The sequence below is a fragment of the Mastigoproctus giganteus genome, chromosome 4, assembly GCF_048544385.1.
Source record: "Mastigoproctus giganteus isolate SK-2022 chromosome 4, ASM4854438v1, whole genome shotgun sequence".
Classification (NCBI taxonomy): domain Eukaryota; kingdom Metazoa; phylum Arthropoda; class Arachnida; order Uropygi; family Thelyphonidae; genus Mastigoproctus; species Mastigoproctus giganteus.
Window position 1 is genome coordinate 88,493,949 of NC_143578.1, and position 23,384 is coordinate 88,517,332.

General features: G+C 40.0%; 1 protein-coding gene across 1 annotated transcript in view; it reads left to right on the plus strand.

The window, feature by feature from the left end:
* LOC150086891 (dynein axonemal heavy chain 7-like) overlaps positions 1–23,384 on the plus strand; it is a 1,233,418-nt gene that overhangs the window by 645,602 nt on the left and 564,432 nt on the right. The window contains exon 34 of the mRNA XM_090372313.1: positions 8,411–8,572. Within this exon, the coding sequence (XP_090228439.1) occupies positions 8,411–8,572 (162 nt within the window). The remainder of the gene's footprint in view (positions 1–8,410; positions 8,573–23,384) is intronic.

Below are 23,384 nucleotides of genomic sequence, written 5' to 3' on the forward strand. Positions count from 1 at the left end.
TCTATAGTCCTTTAAATTTGTAAAGGAGTACTTATGCTATCAAGGCACTTACTTCTAGTGACTGGCTGGACGTCTCTGTTAGGGCCTTCCGTCTTTCTTTATTCCGGGCTGCTATCCTCTGCCATCTAGAGCAACATCTTACGGCTTCTGGGGAAATATCATGCGGACTGTTGGACTTCTGCACAGCTTTTGGGATCTGCTACTCTGCCTGTCAGAACTGCTCTTTCTGATCGAGAGCTGCTACTTCTATTCCGGGCCTGCTATTTGCCTTCCAAGACCTTTACTGGGTATCATAGCCTTCATTGGTGGACTTGGTCATCTGTGCAAATCTTCTTCTCTCACTTTAGTAATTTTTGCCCACTCCCTGACATTCCGATAACCTCACTTTGATATTATTTCTCCTCGACCACCTCATCACTATACTTCTCTTAAAACCTTTCAAAATTCCTTCATCCTTTTTCTCTCTAATTTTCCGTGCTCTCTCTTTTTGTTCCCCAAACTCTATACTGCCCCTCAAGACTGGCACGCCTCCGTTAGGGACTCCAACCAATCCTTCCCTTACTATTTAAATTTACATTCCGTTTTCATTCGCTAATACCTTTCTCCCAAACTGTCTCCTTAGGAGACAGTTTGGGAGAAACTACCTCCTTTTCGAACATTCTTTTTTTTTTTCCCAGGCAGCATGCCCCTTTGATGTCAACCGGCCACCTCCACAAACACTCATTTTCATTTCGCACCTTGCCTTTTATGCATCAGAAAATTCACATCTCAGTCAGCCTGTCGGTCTTAATTTGGAACCGAACACTGGATGTGCACCCACTTCCTGTTTAGGTTTGACGGTGTTACAGATCAAAGGAGGCACTTTGTCTAATCCCATCTCCCGTCCTATTGTTCGTTCACGAGCAACCCTTTTCACGCCTATTCACAAATGGCCCCGTTACCTAGTTCTGCTGTCCCTGTTTGCTCTCCGTAGCCAGGTGGGAAGGAGCAGCAGTGCGTAGCACACGCTTCTTGATTAGACCGGGGTTCGAGCCCGTCACCATCAAATACGGAGGATGCGAAAAGGTCCGAGAATGACCACCGCATATCCCGGAGCAATATGGCCTTAGTTGCTAATGCTCCTAAAAACCAAATAACAAACAAACCCTTTGCTACTATTTATTTTCATGCTTAACCCATCCCATCACTAAATCTAACTTTCTTCTGATTTAATCTTACCTTGCGAAAAAAACCCAATATCTTTATTTTATTTAATTTTAACATTTTTCATCTTTCACCATCACTATATCTAATGTTTTTCTAATTTAAATCTTACTTTGTGAAAAACAAACCCAATATCTTTATTTAAATTAACTTGTAAGATCATACAGTGCCATATGTCCTATTTGTGGTTCCAAGGAGCATACACAAGCAGATTGTATAGCCTCAACTCCCATTTGCTCCAACTGTAAAGGAACATGTCATCCAGCCTTTTCTAAATCATGTGAAATATGGAAAATAGGGAAGAAAATACAAAAATATAAATCATCATCATCATCAGCCATTTTCAATCCACTGCAGGATGAAGGCCTCTCCAGCAACTTTCCAGTTCCTTCTGTTTTGAGCACTGGCCATCCATTTACTACTCAAAAACTCATGAATTTCATCTATCCATCTCCGCCTTTGTCTTCCAGGTTTTTTTCTAGCTCCTCTTGGGTACCATTCTGTTATTTTCTTAGTCCATCTGTCATCATGTCTTCAAGCTATGTGTCCTGCCCAAGACCATTTTAGTTCTTTAGTTTTGATAAGAATGTCCTTTACTTGAGTTTGCTGCCTAATCCATGTGTTTCTCTTCTTATCTAACAGTCTGATTCCCAATATAATTCGTTCCATTCTTCGCTGTGTAGTTCTTAGCTTCTCTTCCATTCTTTTGGTGAGTGCCCAAGTTTCACTTCCATAAGTCATGGTGGGGAGTATACATTGATTCATTATTTTACGTTTCAGACAAACTGGGATATTGCTCTTCAGTATGTGACTATATTTCCTGAATGCTATCCATCCAAAATTTATTCTTCTCTTGACTTCCAGCCATTTATCATTATTACAGCTGATAACTTGTCCCAGATAAGTATATGACTCCACCTTTTCAATTACTGCTCCTTCAATCATTATTTCCCTTTCCGTGGCATACTTGTTCATCATTACTTTTGTTTTAGCCATATTCATCTTTAGTCCAAAATCCTTACTAACTGTGCATAACTGATTAAGATTTTCCTCTAATTCTTTGGGATCGTGGCTTATGACCACAATGTCATCTGCAAATCGTAAATGGTTTAGGTACTCTCCGTTCACATTGACTCCTTTCTGCGACCAGTCTAATCTTCTGAAAGCTTCCTCAAGGGCAGCAGTAAACAGCTTCGGAGATATTGTGTCTCCTTGTCGAACTCCTTTCTCGATTTTAAATTTGCTACTGTCTTTGTCTAGTCTAATAAAGGATGTAGCACTCTCATATATTTTCTTCAAAATTATAATATATGGAGTATCTATGCCTTGTCTTTCCAGTGCCCGAAACATTGCCTTATGCTGTATGGAGTCAAATGCCTTTTCATAATCCACAAATGCCAGGCATAATGGTGTTTTATATTCATTTGCTTTCTCCATTAGCTGTGATATTACGTGAAGGTGATCCATAGTTGAGAATCCTGTCCTAAAGCCAGCTTGCTCTTTCGGTTGATTCTCATCAAGTATTCTTTTTAATCTGTTAGTAATGACCCTTGTGAACAACTTGTAGATATGGGATAACAAACTAATTGGTCTATAATTTCCAATTTCTGATTTATCTCCTTTCTTATGCAGCAAAACTATGATTGCATTATTCCACTGCTTAGGCGTCACACCTTTTCTAATGCACTTTGTGAAGAGCCTTGCCAGTTTTTGTATTATGTCTCTTCCTCCCAATTTTAATAACTCGACAGTAATTTCATCTTCCCCCGGGGCTTTCCGATTCTTCATTTTCTTCAATGCATGTTCTACCTCATGAGGAAGAATATCGGGTATGTCGTATGTGTTGCTACTTTGCAATCCATCTTCCCCACTGCTGGTATCATTCCCTCGCTCCTTGTATAATTCTCTATAGTAGTCTTCTGCTATTTGAATTATGCCTTCTCTGCTGTTTATAAGTACACCATCGTTATTCTTCAGTTTCAGTATCATTTGTCTTTCTGTATTACTGCTCATGGCTGCTGATTTAAATCCTTTGTTTTCCCTTAGTGCTTGTTCTACTTTTCTTGTGTTAAATCTTCTTATGTCCTCTCTAAGTCTCTTTCTAATGGCTTTGCATAACTCAGTATACTCAATTTTCTCCCTGTCAGTGTTTTTCTTGCTCTTCATTTGTCGTCTTTGGTTCATCATGACAAGTGTTTCTTGACTAATTTTTTCTTCTTTGGATTTCTGTTTCCCTATAGGTTTCTTGGGCTTTATCACTTTCAGAAAGTTGTAATATTCCTCGTCGATATCTTGGTCCTGAGCAGTCTGCAGAAGCTCAAACTTGTTCTTAAATTCCAGTACATACTGCTTTTTCTCCTCCTCTGTTATTTCAAAGACCTTTGTATTATTTACTCGAGTCAGTTTTTTCCTTTCCTTTCCTGCATCTATATCAAGTGTACATCTTACCATTCTGTGATCACTTCCAACATTTACCTTATTCAGGACGGTAACATCATTCACAATATATCTTCTGTTAGTGAGGATGAAGTCAATTTCATTAGTTGTTAATCCATTTGGACTCTTCCATGGCCACTTTCTGTTCACCCTTTTCTTGAAAAAAGTGTTCATTACTGACATTCCTTGAGATTCTGCAAATTCCACAAGTCTTTCACCTCTTTTATTTCTTTCACCAATTCCAAAATTTCCTATAGTTCCTCTTTCTGCACTGTTTTGCCTTTTTCCAACCTTAGCATTGAAGTCCCCCATAATAATAGTGTATTGGGTTTTCTGCTCATCTAGAAGACTCTCAATTTCAGTGTACATTTCTTCAACCTCTTCATCATCATGGCTCGATGTTGGTGCATAAATCATTATAATCTTTAGCTTGTACCTCTTAGAAGTCTTGAGTATTAGTCTTGACACCCTTGGTGATGTACTTTTGAATTCCAAAATGTTGTTTTTAAAATCTTTATGGACCAGAAACCCAACTCCACCTTCACTCCTTTCACTGTTTCCATTGGTGTACAGCAGATTTCCACTTGATAAACTTATAAGTGATTCATTTCTTCTTCTTGTTTCAGCCAAACCGATGATATTCCAATTCACATTTTCTAATTCCTTTTCCAGCTCTAATATCCTGTCTTCACCGATGAGTGATCGTACGTTATAACAGGCCAAGTTCAATTTCCGTGCATGGCAGCCTGGTCGTACCCAGAGATTCTTAGCACCCTCCGCTTCCACTCTGATCCTCTCGCTGCCGTAAGAGGGAGAGTGAAAGCTGCTGGGGACTGGGGGCCATTTGTATTGTTGTGCTCTCATTGCTGGAGGGTTTGGTCTTTTCCTCTTCACGCTGACCAGGCATCTTGAAGAGAACCACTCTACACGTTCGTTGCCACCTAAGTGACGTAACAGGGCTTACCATCGAGAATGTGTGCATGAGTGGATTTTAGGGAGGCAGGCCAACCAGACTTCTCCTAAATCTTCTGTAATAGAGAGATATTGGATCTCTTGGATCTATTGGATCATCAGTGTTTTAGGCTGAGTGTCTGATAACACACAGGATACCTGTTCCCCTCTAAGCCCCAAAAATATAAAACAGAACATAAAGTGACATAGCATTAGCATTAGCATTAGTAGAGGCATATGATGCAAGAAAGCAAGCTTATTCAGCATCAGCCAAAAAAAAAAAAAACACACACCACTCCCATTTCACCCCTCCGCTCGTTCGAAATACCTGTCCAGTTGAGCTTTAAATTTGTTTAGGCTATCAACTTCAACAACAAGTGATGGAAGTCGGTTCCACCAACCAACCACCCGCTGGCCAAAGGCAAATTTCCGCACATCTATCCGACATCCGTCCTTCCTCAATTTGAATTTATGCCCTCTGAGCTGATTATTCTGAGCAAGATGAAGAATCCCATTGGCATTGAGCATGCTCAAACCATTCAAAGCCTTATACACCTCTATCAGATCACCTCTCCGGTGCCTAGTCTCCAGACTCTGTAATTTGCAAAACTTAAGCCTTTCTTCGTAAGAGCAACCCTTTGTTCCATTCACTAATCTTGTTGCCCTTCTCTGTACCCGTTCCAGCAGCTCCACATCCTTCCTGAAATGAGGCCTCCAGACCTGTATACAGTACTCAAGATGTGGCCTAACCATTGCCTTATACAAGGGAATAATCACCTCCTTATCCCTGCTAGAAAAATTCCTCTTTATCATTGACAAGACACCATGAGTTACTCTTGCAGCTCGTCTGCACTGCTCAGAGAACTTCATATCTGCCTGCACAATTATCCCCAGGTCCTTTTCATTCTCCACCACTGCCAGTGTAGTACCGCAGAGTTGATACGTTGCTCTGGGGTTACTGTTTCCCATATGTAGTACTTTACATTTGTCAATGTTAAACTTCATTTGCCACCTCTCAGCCCATCTGTTCAACCTTTCCAGATCCTGTTGCAGCAGCATAGCGTCAGTAGTGTCCTTAACAACCCTGCCAACCTTTGTATCATCTGCAAACTTGGACATTAAACTTGATATCCCATCATCAATATCATTCATAAACACCGAAAACAACAACGGACCCAACACTGAACCCTGAGGAACTCCACTAATAACATTAGTCCACGTTGAGCAGTGTCCATTGATTACCACCCTCTGTCTTCTCCCCCTCAACTATCCTTTTATCCATAGCAGCAATTTGCCTCCAATGCCACACTGCTCCAATTTGTGCAGCAGTCTTCCATGTGCAACAGTATCAAAAGCCTTTCTAAGATCCAAATATATAATATCAAAGTTATTCCCTGCATCCAGTTCTTTTGTGACTACATCATAGTATCCAATCAAATTGGTCAGGCAAGACCTGCCCTTAACAAAACCATGCTGCGTCGGAGCTATAACTGAATTCTTGTCTAGATGATCCTGCAGTGCTTCTTTAACCAGTGCCTCCATTAATTTACCTGGAACAGAAGTTAAACTAACAGGTCTATAATTACTTGTGTCAGCCTTTGATCCTCCTTTGTGAATTGGGGTTACATTTGCACATCTCCAGTCTATGGGTACCTCCCCTGAGTCCAAAGAAGCTCTCATAATTATGGCTAGGGGCTTGCTTACTTCCTTTGCTGCCTCCTTTAATATAACTGGATAGATCCCATCCACCCCAGGTGCCTTTTTTATGTTTATCCTCAACAATCTCTCCTCCACTTTCCTCTCAGTTATTACAAAATCATCCAGCTCACTGCCAATGTTTACTTTACCTACATCATTCTCCTTCCTGAATAACTCCTCATGCGTGAATGTAGATGCAAAATACTCGTTTAAATTGTTAGCCACCTGAGCAGGATCCTCAACTGTTGAACCATCAATATCCAGTGGACCAATCTGATTCATCCCTTTCCTTCTTGAGTTTAAATATGTAAAGAACTCTTTTCTGTTTTTCTTTGCATCCTTTGCCAAGGATTTTTCGTAGTCTGCCTTTGCCTGCCTAATCTCCTTTGTGACTTGGTTACAGACCAACTTATATCTATCATAGGCTTCCATGTCACCCATTAATTTGTATGTATCCCATGCATTTTTCTTCTCTGCCACATGTCTCATTAGTTCATCTGACAACCATTTAGGCCTAAACCTTGAACAATATTTCTTAGTTGGTATGTAAAGCCTGGTAGCCTCCAAGATTAGTTCCTTGAATGCCTCCCATTTTAAGTTTGCTGTTGGTAACATCATCAGTTGGTCCCACTGTATAGAATTTAAATACTGTCTCAGACCATCATAGTCGCCTTTACGAAAACAAAAACCCTTCCCTTTACCTCTGATGGTAGCTACCTCCTTGAGTAAATCCCACTTCAACACACTGTGATCACTGCCACCTAGTGGTTCATTTACCTGCAGATTCTTAATGCATGAAGAATCACTACTGATAATCAGATCAAGAGTATTGCTCCCTCTTGTTGCCTCACGAACATGCTGATGTAGAAAACAATCATCCAATAAATCCACAAAAGCCTTGCTAGTGTGCGAGTGACCAACCCACAAATTCCAGTCAATATCTGGGAAATTAAAATCCCCCATTATAAGACTCTCTGATTTACTGGCCCACTCTATTTCCTTGTACAATATCTTATTATACTCATCAGAGTCATTAGGCCTATAGCACTCTCAATTAGGCCTATACTCTCAATTTTGATTTCCCTATGCTTATGTCACACCAAACTGACTCGACACTGCCCTGTCCATCAATGTCAACTGGCTTCACTTCCTTGGACTTTATCTGTTTCTTAATTAATAGCATAACCCCTCCTCCCCTCCTGTCCTGTCTATCCTTTCTATACACATTGTATTCCCCAAATTCCAGTTCCGCAATACTTATATCTGTGTGACACCACGTCTCTGATATCCCAACAATATCTGCCTTTGATGTTTTGAGCAATACCTCAAATTCATCAAATTTATTTACCAAACTCCTAGCATTGGTGTACACGCAGGTATACATGCACCTGTTTCTATTCTTAGCTACCCTAACACAACCCATGTGTTTACTTGTACCGCAATGACTCCCAGCAGTCTCTGAAATATCCTGCATCTTGTTTTTCAGGCTTCTGCTCATTTCAATAGAAGCAGTGCAAGAATCACTTCCACCTCTGCCAGTGGCTACTGTTAATCTATTAGTCCTTGTATCCCCCCCAACTAGCAGTTTTCCGACCCACCTAACACTGCCTCGACAGCATCAGCAAAAATTCTTGCACCCTTTCTATTTAAGTGTATCCCATCCCTGTAGAAGCAATCTCTCCTGTTAACAAGTACAGTCCAGGCTGAAAAAAATTCTACCCCTTGAGCCTTGCACAATCCCTCCAGGGCCGAATTGATCGACAAGGCTCTCATCATATACTCCCTCCTATCGTGTCTGGGCAGAATTGCAGACACTTTCAAATTCAACCCTAATTCACAGCTTTTTTTCAACAGTGACCTGTACTTGCTAAGTAATTCCGCCGTAAAACATACCATGAGGCATGCAGACAAGTTATGTTGACAATGCCCAGCTGTTCTTATGCATCTCACACTCGAAGCTCTCACTCAACAGCAGCTCAAACTGATGTATCAATACCACCGAGCATATCTATAGCTAACCCAGTTAGCTATAGATAATTAAATTTTTTTCTGTTTGATTTTGATTTTTTTTAAAATGATCCTTATTGTAAAAAATATTTTTATACTTTTTTGTCTTCCATAGGCTGTATTGAAAGCAGCAGGAGCCCAATTCAAAACAACTACATTTCTCATAACAGACACACAAATTAAAGAGGAATCCTTCCTGGAAGATGTAGATAGTTTACTTAACTCAGGAGAAGTACCTAATTTATTTGCAGTGGATGAGAAGCAAGAGGTTATGGAGGTAGAGGGCTATTTTGGTTTTAGATTTTGTTAATTAATTTGAAAAAGGATTGATATATATTACTGTTTTTAATATTTAATAATGATAATTATGGAGATATTTAGGTTTGATGTCTAAATTTGCTGACGTCATACTTGGAGTAATCAACATATGCTACTTCAAGAGAAGAGGATATAGATAAAATAAACAAATGGGAAATGGGAATTTAATTATAAATGCAAGGCTCTGTATTTGGTAGCAGTAATCCCCAAATAACAGTGGAGAATGAAAAGGACCTAGGTGCTTATCTATCAGCATTGGAGAAAAAAATCATTCTTTTAGGAAAGTTTCCATTTTTCAAGTGTAGAAATTATCTTTGACATGATAATACCAATGTAGGCCAATCAAGCAAATATATACTTTTTTTTTTTTTTTTTAAGAGATGTTTCTGTCCTTTTATTCAGAGCTATGATATAAAGACAACTTATTGACATACACACAACTAAAATAGTAAAATTTTTTTATTAAAAGTTTTATTGCAAAACATTTGAATCTATGGGAAAAAGTGGGAAACCTAAACTTGGAATAATATTGTCTCTTGCTGATTGTTGTTTAATAAGACGGCAACTATATATTAGGTGGAAGCTATGCCAGGATCTAGTTGTTAAGGAAAAATTTCCTCAATGTTTATGCTAGTTGCTTAAAACTGACTCACATTGATACAGTTCTTGGTGATATTGGTAAAATAATATCAAAAGTTAAACTTAACAAAATTATCAGTCTCTTTGAAACAATTGCAAATACAGATGCTTCAACTTCAAGAAGCTTCCAAGATGAAAACCATTTTAATGCTAATATTGAAGATTAATTACAATCACAGCTGTTGAATTTTGGTGCATTCATTTTTTCTTGAGCAGAATAAAGATGGTAAAACTGAGATTTAACACAACAGTTTTTGGAAATCAGGGCACAACTGATGATAGTTATGAAGCAGCAAGAATCTCATTAATTGTTTAATGAGGCGATATTATTGCATTTTCAATCAATACAAATGGTAAGCAGACATTAAGCGTAATAATAATTTGTTGGATGCAAGGTGGAATAAGTAGAAGTTATGCTGTTGACAAGTGTAAGCTAAATGCCCATGTAAGGTCTGATACTAGCAGATTATTTCAAAGGAGATAAAACTTTCACCCTCAAGTGTGATATATGAAGATAGTGTGATAGTAGAAGTATCCTAAATTTCATCAGTCTGCTAATCATAAAAGACAAACAGAATGGGCCAGTAAATCAGGATGTCTTGTAATCAGAGATGGACTGGGTCAAAAATTCTTACTGATGAAAATTTTGTAGCAGCCTCATAATAGTCTTTATAGCCAAAATAACAATGGCCTCCGTCGGCATCTGGCCCACTGGGATTTCTCCAGTATATCTTATGGCCAGTCTGCCTCTGCTTGTAATGGAGGATTTTAAATTTCCAGATATCAATTAGAATGTGTGTTTGCCAGCTCACTGAGTAGCAAAACATTTTTGAATTTAAAACTGGATGACTACTTTCTACATCAACATTAGCATTAGCATTAGTACAGGCATATGATGCTTATGCAGCATCAGCCAGAAAAAAAAAAAAAAAAAAAACGCTCTGATTTCCCCCCTCATTAGTTCCAAATACCTGTCCAGCTCAGCCTTAAATTTATTTAGGCTATCAACTTCCACAATAAAAGGTGGAAGTCTGTTTCACCAATCAACTACCCACTGGCTAAAGGCAAACTTTCACACATCATTCCTACAACTGTCTTTCCTCAATTTGAATTTATGCTCTCTTAGGTGATTATTCTGAGCAAAAGGAAGAATCCCAACAGCATGGTCAGTGCTGTTGGGATTCTTTCAGATCACCTCGCAGGTGCCTAGTCTCTCTCCAAACACTGTAATCTGCAAAACTTAAGCCTTTTTCATAAGAGCAACCCTTCGTTCCATTCACTAATCTTGTTGCTCTTCTTTGTACTCGTTCCAACAGCTCTACATCATTCTTAAAATGAGGCCTCCAGACCTGTATACAGTACTCAAGGTGTGGCCTGACCAATGCCTTATACAAGGGAATAATCACCTCCTTATCCCTGCTAGAAACATTTCTGTATATCATTGAAAAGACACCATGAGCTACTCTTGCAGACCATCTGCACTGCTCAGAAAACTTCATATCTGCCTACACAATTACCCCCATGTCCTTTTCATTCTCTACCACTGTCAGTGTAGTACTGCAGAATTGATATGTTACTCTGGGGTTACTGCTTCCCTGTAGTACTTTACATTTGTCAATGTTAAACTTCATTTGCCACCTCTCAGCTCATCTGCTCAACTTTTCTAGATCCTGTTGCAGCAGCATACTATCATTAGTGGCATTATCAACCCTGCCAACCTTTGTATTATCTGCAAACTTGGACATTAAGCCTGATATACCATCATCAGTATCATTTATAAATACAGAAAACAACAATGGACCTAACACTGAGCCCTGAGGGACTCCACTAATAACATTATTCCATGAAGAGCAGTGTCCATTGATTACCACTCTCTGTCTTCTCCCACTCAACCATCCCTTTATCCAGAGCAGCAATTTGCCTGCAATGCTTCACTGCTCCAATTTGTGCAGCAGTCTTCCATGTGCAACAGTATCAAAAGCCTTTCTAACAAATATATGATATCAAAGTTATTCCCTGCATCCAGTTGCTTTGTGACCACATCATAGTATCCAATCAAATTGGTCAGACAAGACTTCCTCTTAACAAAACCATGCTTTGTCCGAGCTATAACTAAATTCTTGTCTAGGTGATCCTGCAGTGCTTCTTTAACCAGTGCCTCTATTAATTTCCCTGGAACAGAAGTTAAACTAACAGGTCTATAATTACTTGTTTCGCCCTTTGATCCTCCTTTGTGAATTCGGGTCATATTTGCATATCTTCAGTCCATGGGTACTTCTCCTGAGTCCAAGGAAGCACTCATAATTATAGCTAAGGGTTTTCATACTTCCTTTGCGGCCTCCTTTAATATAACTGGATAGATGCCATCCACCCCAGGTGCCTTTCTTATGTTTATCTTCAATTTCTCCTCCATTTTCCTCTCAGTTGATACAAAATCATCTAGCTCACTGCCAGAGTTGAGTTCACCTCTGGTATTTCCCTCCCTGAATAACTCCTCATGTGTGAATGTAGATGCAAAATATTCATTTAGTTTGTTAGCCACCTGAGCAGGATCATCTACAGTCAAACCATCGATATCAAGTGGATCAATCTGATTCATCCCCTTCCTTCTAGAGTTTACATAAGTAAAGAACTCTTTGCTGTTTTTCTTTGCATCCTTTGCCAAAGATTTCTCATAATCTGCCTTTGCCTGCCTAACCTCCTTTGTGGCTTAGTTACAGACCAGCTTATATCTATCATAGGCTTCCATGTCACCCATTAATTTATATGTATCCCATGCATTTTTCTTCTCTGCCACATATCTCATTAGTTCATCTGACATCCATTTAGACTTAAACCTTGAACAATATTTCCTAGTTAGTATGTAAAGCCTTGTAGCTTTCAAGATTAATTCTTTGAATGCTTGGCCCCAAGTGTCCATATGTCCCCAAGTCCATATGTCCATATGATGCCATATGTCCTATATGTGGCTCTAAGGACCATACACAAGCAGATTGCTCAGCCTCAACCCCCTGTGTGTCCCCACTGCAAAGGAAATCCTCCTGTGTTTTCTAAATCATGCGACATGTGGAAAACTGGTAAAAAATTCAGAGATACAAAATAGAACATAAAGTAACATATCCTGAAGCAGGCAGAAAAATTATGTCCGCCATGCCGAGTCAATCTTATGCGTCTCACACCCGAAGCTATCTTTCAACTGCAACTCAAACAGACGTGTCAATACCACCGAACGCCCCTTTGGCAAATTGGGTTAAAGAAACCTTATCAACCTCCAGAAAAGATACTCCTAAACCTAAAATCAGTGAAGCCACAAACACCCCAATTAGTATCCCAGTTGATACTCGAAACGTTTCACAGGACACTGAAAGAATGAAAACCACTAAAGATTGTAAGAAAGCCAAACCTCAAACAAACAGTATGGAAGTGGATGTACACCCAGATTATGAGGAACCCATCCTAGAATTGAATGCCAGTGACATTATGGATACTAATCACCCCACATTCCTTAAAAAAGACCAGAAAAAAATGCCCCACATCCAAAAAACAGGCAGATGAATCATCCTGAAATAAACCTAAATAATGCATAACATCATACAGTGGAATTGCAGAGGACTAAGCAGCCATTCTGATGACCTAAGAGATTTAATAGCTCAATTCAACCCCATAGCTGTATGCCTACAGGAAACATTCCTGTCACCCCAAAGTTTCGGCAAAATTCTCCAATTATATGATGTATAGACGAGATAGAAATGCAGAGTCTCCTGCACGTGGAGGAGTAGCCATTCTGGTTAATTCTAACTTGCCATCCAAGCCGATCCCTTTAATAACAAATCTAGAAGCTGTGGCTACTCGTATTGCAGTTGGTACATCAGTTACTCTTGTTACCGTTTATACTCCACCATCTCTTCCTCTTCCCCATTCAAAACTTGACAGTCTCATTACACAACTCCCCACTCCAATTTCTCTTTTCAGTGACTTTAATGGACACCATCCATTGAGGGGGTCCGCTACAATGGACAGAATAGGCAAATTAATTGAAGAATTTGTGAATAATAGTGATCTTAATTTATTAAACACTGGATCTTCTACTTACATCCACCTACCTACAGGATCTACTTCTGCAATTGACTTGTCAATTTGCTCTCCATCCATCTTTCCAATCCCGACATGGGTGGTATTATCCGATCCCTTTAACAGTGACCACTTTCCAATTATTTGCTCAATAGAAACAGCGGTAACTAAAAATCATAACCAACAATCCAATTGGAAGTTTAGTAAGGCAAACTGGGATGGTTATTCTGCCCAAACCCTCTTAGACAGAATTTATGTCCAACAGAAACATATTGATGATGTAACTACTTATATTACCAATCAGATTCTGACTGCAGCAAATGCTTTTGTTCCAAAATCCAAGACATTTCGTGCTCACCGAAATCACTGGTGGAATGCAAAGTGTTCTATTGCCAAACAAGATAAAAACCGTGCATGGAATGATTTTTCAGAGGTGTCCTACTACCACTAACTTAATTGCTTATAAAAGGCTTAAAGAAAAAGCAAGACAAATTAGAAGGAAAGCAAAACGCGATTCGTGGATTGCTTTTGCATCAACCATCACAAAAGACACTGATACACGGATCATCTGGAGAAGGATACAGGTGCTAAATGGCAAATTTGTTCGGATGCCCTCTCCTATAATTCACTGGAAAGGAAAAGACATCTCTACACCCGAAGAAGTTGCCAATGCGTTAGCAGAATCTTTTGTCACCATCTCTGCTTCTGCTTCCTATGCATCCTCCTTCCAGAGCATTAAATTAACACTTTACATTAATAGAACACTTTACATTAATAGAACTGAAAGAATCATTAAATAGATCTCATAACAGTGCTTCAGGGCCGGATGGTGTTCATTACATTATGCTAAAGCATTTACATGAAGAGGACTTGTGTACCCTGTCGATTTTCTACAATCAGATCTTCTCTGAAAATGTCTATCCTTCTTCCTGGCGCCATTCGTTCATTATTGGCATACCAAAACCAGGCAAAGATCCTACCCTGGTTCAAAATTATAGGCTGATATCTCTTATAAGCTGCGTAGGGAAAATTTTTGAAAGGATGATTCATACAAGACTCACTTACATCCTGGAGTCAGAGAATCTCCTTCCAGACTATCAGTATGGATTTTGGAAGAAAAGATCAACGCTAGATGTGCTTATCAAAGCTGAATCTCATATCCGCAATGCCTTCATCATGAAACAACATCTAGACATGGTCAACCTAGATCTGGAAAAGGCATTTGACACTACATGGGGTCATGGGATTATTATGGACCTTTACCACTTGGGACTTAGGGACCATTTGCCGAAAATAATTCAAAATTTTCTGCAATTGCATTCTTTTCAGGTAAGAGGTAAAAATGTACTCTCTCTGCATTTCACAATCAGAAAGAAGGAGTCCCGCAGGGACCGATACTTAGTCCAACTTTATTTTCAATCCGAGTTAGCAGCATAGCACGAGATATCCCAAAAACCGTTGAAACTTACATGTACACAGATGACCTTACAATTTTTTGTCAGTCTCAAAGTATGAACACCATCGAATGGCAACTCCAACTTGCCATTACCAAAATACAACCGTGGACTTCACGGAATGGCTACAGACTATCAGAAAAGAAATGCACTCTCACCCACTTTTGCAAGAAACAAGTTCTCCATCCTGATCCGGAACTAACCATTCAGGGAATTAATCGTGGATGCTACTAAAAGTTTCATACCTATTAAGAAATATTGTTCAAGGTTTAGGCCTAAATGGTTATCTAATGAACTAATGAGACTCGTAACAAAAAAGAAAAATGCATGGGATGCATATAAATTAACAAGCTACTCAGAAGCCTATGGCAGATATAAGCTAGTCTGTAATCAGGTCACAAAGGAGGTTAGGCAGGCGAAGGCAGATTATGAGAAATCCTTGGCAAAAGATGCTAAGAAAAACAGCAAGAATTTCTTTACTTATATAAACTCTAAAAGGAAGGGGATGAATCTGATTGGTCCACTTGAAATCGATGGTTCGACTGTTGATGATCCTGCTCAGATAGGAAACAAACTGAATGAGTATTTTGCATCTACATTCACACATGAGGAATTATTAAGGTTTGAAAATGGCAGAAGGTTAACAAATTGTAGCAGGATACTTAATGATTTTGTAATAACTGAAAGCAAAGTGGAGGAGAAATTGTTGAAGTTAAACATAAGAAAAGCACCTGGGGTGGATGTGATTATCCAGTTATATTAAAGGAGGCGGCAAAGCAACTAAGCAAACCCTTAGCCATAATTATGAGAGCATCCTTGGACTCAGGGGAGGTTCCCACGGACTGGAGATGTGCAAATGTATCCCCAATTCAGAAAGGGGGATCGAAGGGTGACAGGAGTAATTACAGACCAGTTAGTTTAACTTCTGTTCTGGGTAAAATAATGGAGTCACTGGTTAAAGATGCATTGCAGGATCATCTAGACAAGACTGCAGCAATAATTCAGACACAGCATGTTTTTGTTAAGGGAAAGTCTTGTCTGACAAATTTGATAGGATATTATGATGTGGATACAAAGGAACTGGATGCAAAAAATAATTTTGATATCATATATTTGGGGAAAGCTTTTGCCACTGTTGCGCATGGAAGACTAATGTACAAATTGGAGCAGAATGGTATTAAGGGTAAGTTGCTACAATGGATAAAAGGATGGTTAAGTGGGAGAAGACAGAGGGTGGTAATCAATGGGTGCTGCTCTTCGTGGACTAATGTTATTAGTGGAGTCCCACAGGGTTTGGTGTTAGGTCCACTGTTGTTTTGTATATTTATCAATGATATTGATGAAGGTATATCAGGCTTAATGTCGACATTTGCAGATGATAAAAAAGTTGGCAGGGTTGTTAATGACAGTAATGGCAGTGTGCTACTGCAACAGGATCTAGATAATTTGGGCAGATGGGCTAAGAAGTGGTAACTGAAGTTTAACCTTGAAAAAATGCAAAGTATTGCATATGGGTAGAAGTAACCCCAGAGAAACGTACCAACTGTGTGGTACTACACTTAAGGTGGTAGAAAATGAAAAAGACCTGGTAGTAATTGTGCTGCAGTCAGATATGAAGTTTTCTGAGCAATGCAGACAGGCTGCCAGGGCAGGTCATGGGGTTTTGTCAATGATATGTAGGAATTTTGCTAGCAGGGAGAAGGAGGTGATTCTCCCTCTGTATAAGGCAATGGTCAGGCCACGCCTTGAGTACTGCGCACAGGTCTGGAGGCCTCATTAGCATTAGTAGAGGCATTTGATGCAAGAAAGCAAGCTTATGCAGCATCAGCCAAAAAAATAAATAAATAAATAAACCACTTCCACTTCACCCCTCTGTTCGTTCAAAACACCTGTCCAGCTGAGCCTTAAACTTATTTAGGCTATCAACTTCCATGACAAGGAATGGAAGTCTGTTCCACCAACCAACCACCCGCTTGGCTAAAGGCAAATTTCCGCACATCTGTCCTACATCTGTCTTTCCTCAATTTGAATTTATGCCCTCTCAGGTGATTATTCTGAGCTAGAGGAAGAATCCCATCAACATTGAGCATGCTCAAACCATTCAAGGCTTTATACACCTCTATCAGATCACCTCGCTGGTGCCTAGTTTCCAGACACTGTAATTTGCAAAACTTAAGCCTTTCTTCGTAAGAGCACCCCTTTGTTCCATTCACTAATCTTGTTGCGCTTCTCTGTACTCATTCCAGCAGCTCTACATCCTTCTTGAAATGAGGCCTCCAGACCTGTATACAGTACTCTAGGTGGGGCCATTGCCTTGTACAAGGGAATAATCACCTCCTTATCCCTGCTAGAAAAATTCCTATATATCATTTACAATACACCATGAGCTACTCTTGCAGCCCATCTGCACTGCTCAGAGAACTTCATATCTGCCTGCACAACCTCCCCCAGGTCCCTTTCATTCTCTACCACTGTCAGTGTAGTACCACAGAGTTGATACATTGCTCTGGGGTTGCTGTTTCCCATGTGTAGTACTTTACATTTGTCAATGTTAAACTTCATTTGCCACCTCTCAGCCCATCTGTTCAACCTTTCCAGATCCTGTTGCAGCAGCATAGTGTCAGTAGTGTCCTTGACAACCCTGCCTACCTTTGTATTGTCTGCAAACTTCGACATTAAGCTTGATATACCATCATCAATATCATTTATGAATACAGAAAACAATAATGGACCCAACACTGAGCCCTGAGGGACTCCACTAATAACATTAGTCCACGACGAGCAGTGTCCATTGATTACCACTCTCTGTCTTCTCCCCCTCAGCCACCCCTTTATCCACAGCAGCAATTTGCCTCCAATGTCACACTGCTCCAATTTATGCAGCAGTCTTCCATGTGCAACAGTATCAAAAGCCTTTCTAAGATCCAAGTATATAATATCAAAGTTATTCCCTGCATCCAGTTCCTTTGTGACTGCATCATAGTATCCAATCAAATTGGTCAGGCAAGACTTCCCCTTAACAAAACCATGCTTTGTCTGAGCTATAACTGAGGTCTTGTCTAAATGATCCTGCAGTGCTTCTTTAACTAGTGCCTCCATTAATTTTCCTGGAACAGAAGTTAAACTCACAGGTCTATAATTACTTGTGTCAGCCTTTGATCCTCCTTTGTGAATTGGGGTGACATTTGCACATCTCCAGTCTGTGGGTACCTCCCCTGAGTCCAAGGAAGCTCTCATAATTATGGCTAAGGGTTTGCTTACTTCCTCTGCTGCCTCCTTTAATATAACTGGATAGATCCCATCCACCCCGGGTGCCTTTCTTGTGTTTATCTTCAACAATTTCTCCTCCACTTTCCTCTCAGTTGATACAAAATCATCTAGCTCACTGCCAGAGTTTAGTTCACCTCTGGTATTTCCCTCGCTGAATAACTCCTCATCGATGCAAAATATTCATTTAGTTTGTTAGCTACCTGAGCAGGATCATCAACATTTGACCCGTCGATATCAGGTGGACCAATCTGATTCATCCCCTTCCTTCTAGAGTTTACATAAGTAAAGAACTCTTTGCTGTTTTTCTTTGCATCCCTTGCCAAAGATTTCTCGTAATCTGCCTTCGCCTGCCTAAACTCCTTGGTAACTTGGTTACAGATCAACTTGTATCTATCATAGGCTTCTGTGTCATGTGTTAATTTGTATGTATCCCATGCATGTTTCTTCTCTGCCATATGCCTCATCAGTTCATCTGACATCCATTTAGGCCTAAACCTTGAGCAATATTTCTTAGTTGGTATGTAAATCCTAGTAGCTTCCAAGATAAGTTCTTTGAATGCTTCCCATTTTGCATTTGCTGTTGGTAACATCTTCAGTTGGTCCCACTGTATAGAATTTAAATACTGTCTCAGTCCATCGTAGTCGCCTTTACGAAAGCAATAACCCTTCCCTTTACCCCTAATGGTAGTTACCTCTTTGAGTAAATCCCACTTCAGCACATTGTGATCACTGCCACCTAGTGGTTCATTTATCTGCAGATTCTTAATGCATGAAGAATCACTGCTGATAATCAAATCAAGAGTATTCCTCCCTCTAGTTGCCTCCCGAACATGCTGATGTAGAAAACAATCATCCAATAAATCTACAAAAGCCTTGCTAGTGTGTGAGTGACCAGCCCCCAAATTCCAGTCAATATCTGGGAAATTAAAATCTCCCATTATAAGACTCTCTGATTTACTGGCCCACTCTATTTCCCTGTACAGTTTCTTATTATACTCATCAGAGTCATTAGGCCTATAGCACACTCCTACTCTCAATTTTGATCTCCCAATGCTTATGTCACACCAAACTGACTCGACACTGCACTGTCCAGTGATGTCCACTGGCTTCACTTCCTTGGATTTTATGTATTTCTTAACTAATAGTATAACCCCTCCTCCCTTCCTATCCTGTCTATCCTTTCTGTAGACGTTGTACTCCCCAATTCCAGTTCAGCATTCCTTATATCTGTGTGACTCCACGTCTCTGATATCCCAACAATATCTGCCTTTGATGTATTGAGCAATACCTCAAATTCATCAAATTTATTTACTAAACTCCTAGCATTGGTGTTGAAGTGGAAAGTTTTCAAGGATTTAATCGTGGAAGCTACTAGACTTTTCATATGGATTAAGAAATATTGTTTAAGGTTTAGGCCTAAATGGATGTCAGATGAACTAATGAGACTCGTGACAGAGAAGAAAAATGCATCTGATGCATATAAATTGTCAGGCAACACCTGACATTTTATAAAGTAGTCTGTAATCAAGTCACAAAGCAGGTTAGGCAAGCGAAGGCAGATTACGAGAAATCTTTAGCAAAGGATGCTAAGAAAAACAGTAAGGACTTCTTTACTTATATAAACTCTAAAAGGAAGGGGGATGAATCAGATTGATCCACTTGATATTGATGGTTCAACTGTTGATGATCCTGCTCAGATAACTGATAATCTGAATGAGTATTTTGCATCTGCATTCACACATGAGGAGTTATTAAGGGGGGAAATGCCAGAAGGTTATCAAACTGTAACAGGGTGCTTAATGATTTTGTAATCACTGAGAGCAAAGTGGAGGAGAAATTTTTGAAGTTAAACATAAGAAAGGCACCAGAGGTGGATGGGATCTTTAATATAACTGGATAGATCCACCTCCAGCAGATCTATCCAGTTATATTAAATGGTCCAAATGGTCCAACGTTGACCTATTCCTACTTAAGCTGCACTGAAATCTGGAGATGAGCCCATTTGCCTCCAAATACCATATAAGGCAGGCATTGACCATTCTCTCCAGAATTTTGCACAGACATCTGGTCAGAGCAATAGGGCAGTAGTTCGTTGGAATTTTAGGATCTTTTCCTGGCTTAGGAAAGGCAAGCACGAATGCCTTATGCCAGGAATCTGGAAACTGCTCTTCTTGAAATATTCTGTTATATAGAAAGAGCAGTTGGTCCATGGATTTTGTAGACAGGAATGGTCATGTCTGTCTGTCTGAGTTCTGATGGAACATCTCCCTGATACCTTCTGGGCATAGGTGGGTTTGGTGATATTTAGAGGTTTCACTGCTTTCCCTGCATCCTGGTATGATATGTTCAGCTCTGCCTTCAGCCATTGGATTTATTTTTCTTCTTTCCACCTCTGAGTAGCTGGATGTTCTCCATCGCAGTTAATCCTGGTGGGTTTTGTGGCTGAACATGCTGTTGTTTCGTGGTACTTTGCACCACATCGAGAACATGCAAGGACTCCATGGCAGGCCATTTGAGAATGTCCATATTTCTGGCATTTAAAACACCATAAAGGGTTTGGAACGTATGGATGTACTGGACAGTTGATGTAGCCAGCTTTAATCTCATCAGGAGATTTAGGTGAGTTAAAAGCTAGGATTATGTCAGGATTATGTTTCTAGTTTTAACAAGTTTTCCATCTCTTTGTAGCAATAGTGCTATCTGTGTCTTCGTCTATATTTGCAGATAGGGACCCGGTTGGGGCCCCCTGAAGAAGTAAATTTATCAGCATTCATGGAGTTTTTAAATGGTTTAGTGCCCAGGCTCTCCACCCACCACTGAGCCCAAAGGGATGCCCAATACCCAGCATACAATAAATGTGCTCGGGAGTGTAACGCCAGGGCTACCCAGACACCATAACCGCACGACCACTAGCCTGAATCCTGTCTCTCGGACCATGAGGGTAGGGGCATGGCATTGACATGGTTGACCCTTGCAGGCGAGCCTACTAGATGATTGATCCTAGCTGGGCCTTCCAGGACCACCCATCTTGTTGAAGCAGGGGCCAAAGTGGTGTATTGAAGCTGGGCCCCTCAACAAAAAATACTAGTTGATCAAAGAAAGTGTATCTTATTACAAGTATACCCCAGGCCATACCAGAGATCCCTACTCATAAACTATACTAGGACTGTTCCATAATAACGACAAGACAATCCTGCAACAGACCAGACATTACCCTCATTGACAAGAAGGGAAAAGCTACCTACATCAGGATCCCCCTTTCCGAATTTCCACAGGTCGCAGCACACGACAAACATGCCGGATTCCATTAATGTTAGCCTGGAACCTAGGCTGTGGGCGTTGGATTCCAGCTTTAACAAGGAGACACCATTCACTCACAAAAGAGACAAAGAAGGAAAGATGGGTGAAGAAAGCACTCCATGACAACCACCACAGTGACTTCCATAAGACTATATAGATAAGATGGCTTCCAATGCTGGGCTCATAAACAGGAAGCTCTTCCCAAAATCAAATCACTCATGCTCACCATCCAAAGCCAGGTAATCAACACTAGGAACTACAGAAATACATCACTGTGGACCCTGGAATGACAGACGATATATGGAATGATTGGTCATGTCACTGTACCCCAGAAACAGTCTAGCACATCACAGCTGGATGCAGGGTGATCTCACAGACGGAGTATGCTCACAGACACAACCAAGAGGCCAGGATAATTCGTCAGAAGCTAGCTCAAAAAATACTAGTTGATCAAAGAAAGTGTACCTTATTACAAATATACCCCAGGCCATACCAGAGATCCCTACTCATAAACTATACTGGGACTGTTCCATAATAACGACGACAATCCTGCAACAGACCAGACATTACCCTCATTGACAAGAAGTAAAAAGCTACCTACATACCAGACCAACAGAGCAGTGCCCAACACCAGACCTCCAGAAAAGCCTCTGAGGAAAATATCAGGAAGTATACAGACCTAAGACAGGAAGTCAAAGAAAGTGGTATATGGAACAAGTAATGATCATACTGATTAATATGTCAACTACCAGCATAGTGCCAAAGAGCCTCCATAAGAACCTAAGAGAAATAAACCTCCCAGTAAATACTTACATGGAACTTCAGAAAACCGCGATTCTGAATACCTTTAGGATAGTAAACAAGTTCCTCGATCAACGGTAATAATAATAATAATGTTAAGCTGACACAGCCAACCACCCCATGCACTTGGTGCCAGTATCATCGCAGGGCAGAAAAATACCATAAAGGAGGAAAAGATTTTTTTTTTCATATTAAATAATAATTTAAGAAAATAACCAAGACTGTTATAAGTATTTAAAAATATCCACACACACACACACACACACACACACACACACACACACACACACACACACACACACACACATTTTATATACAGTGAAACTTCTCCTAATGACACCTCTCTACAATGGACATTTTCAAATTCCCCAACTCACCTCCATTGGTTTTAACGTGTTTTCAGCTTCTGTCTAGCGGACATTCTCTGTAACGGTCGCAGACAGGCAATCTGCACTGTTTCGTTTAGATTAGCTCTTAATTTGATCTCCTCATAACGGACAGCGGGCGAGCTCACGGCCCTTTTTCTAGCAACTTTTCTTCCACGTATTGCCTCAATTGTGTGTTTATTTTCTATTTCCGATTCTCTGAATTTTATTAAGGTTTACGTCACGGTTCTAAACCCTTTTCAAGAATTTTAAGGCACGTGTAAAACTTCTGATGAATTCGGTGTGTGCAGGGGGGGGGGGAAATATGGACAGCCTTTCGTCTTTTCAGTTTCAGTTTTGTTCAGTGTCGTGTGAAGTGCACAATGTCTTCTCGTAAACATTTAACTTTAAAAGATAAAGTCGAACTCATTAATGCGTATGATCGGCAAAAAAATAGTGTTCGCAATCTCGCTGCAAAATTCAAAATCGGGAAGACGCAGGTAAGCGATATCCTAAAGAAAAAAAATGGACTGCTCAAACAATTTTGGCAACACGGAAATGATCAGGTTCAAAAATCATTCCCAAAAACTGTTGGACTTCAAATTGACAATGTTACATATGGGTGGTTTTGTTGCGAATGTGCTAAAAAAATTCCCATTAATGGGCCTATTATTAGGGAAGAGGCTTTGGAGGTTGCAAAATCTATGGGAGTAAATGAGTTCAAAGCTTCTGTGGGATGGCTAGACAAGTTCAAAACTCAGCATAAAATTTCTTGGAAAACCGTAAGTGGTGAAGGTGGATCTGTTGATACTGGGGTTGTAACAGAGTGGACCGTTAAATTGGAAGATTTATGTTGTGATTTTGAAGCTAA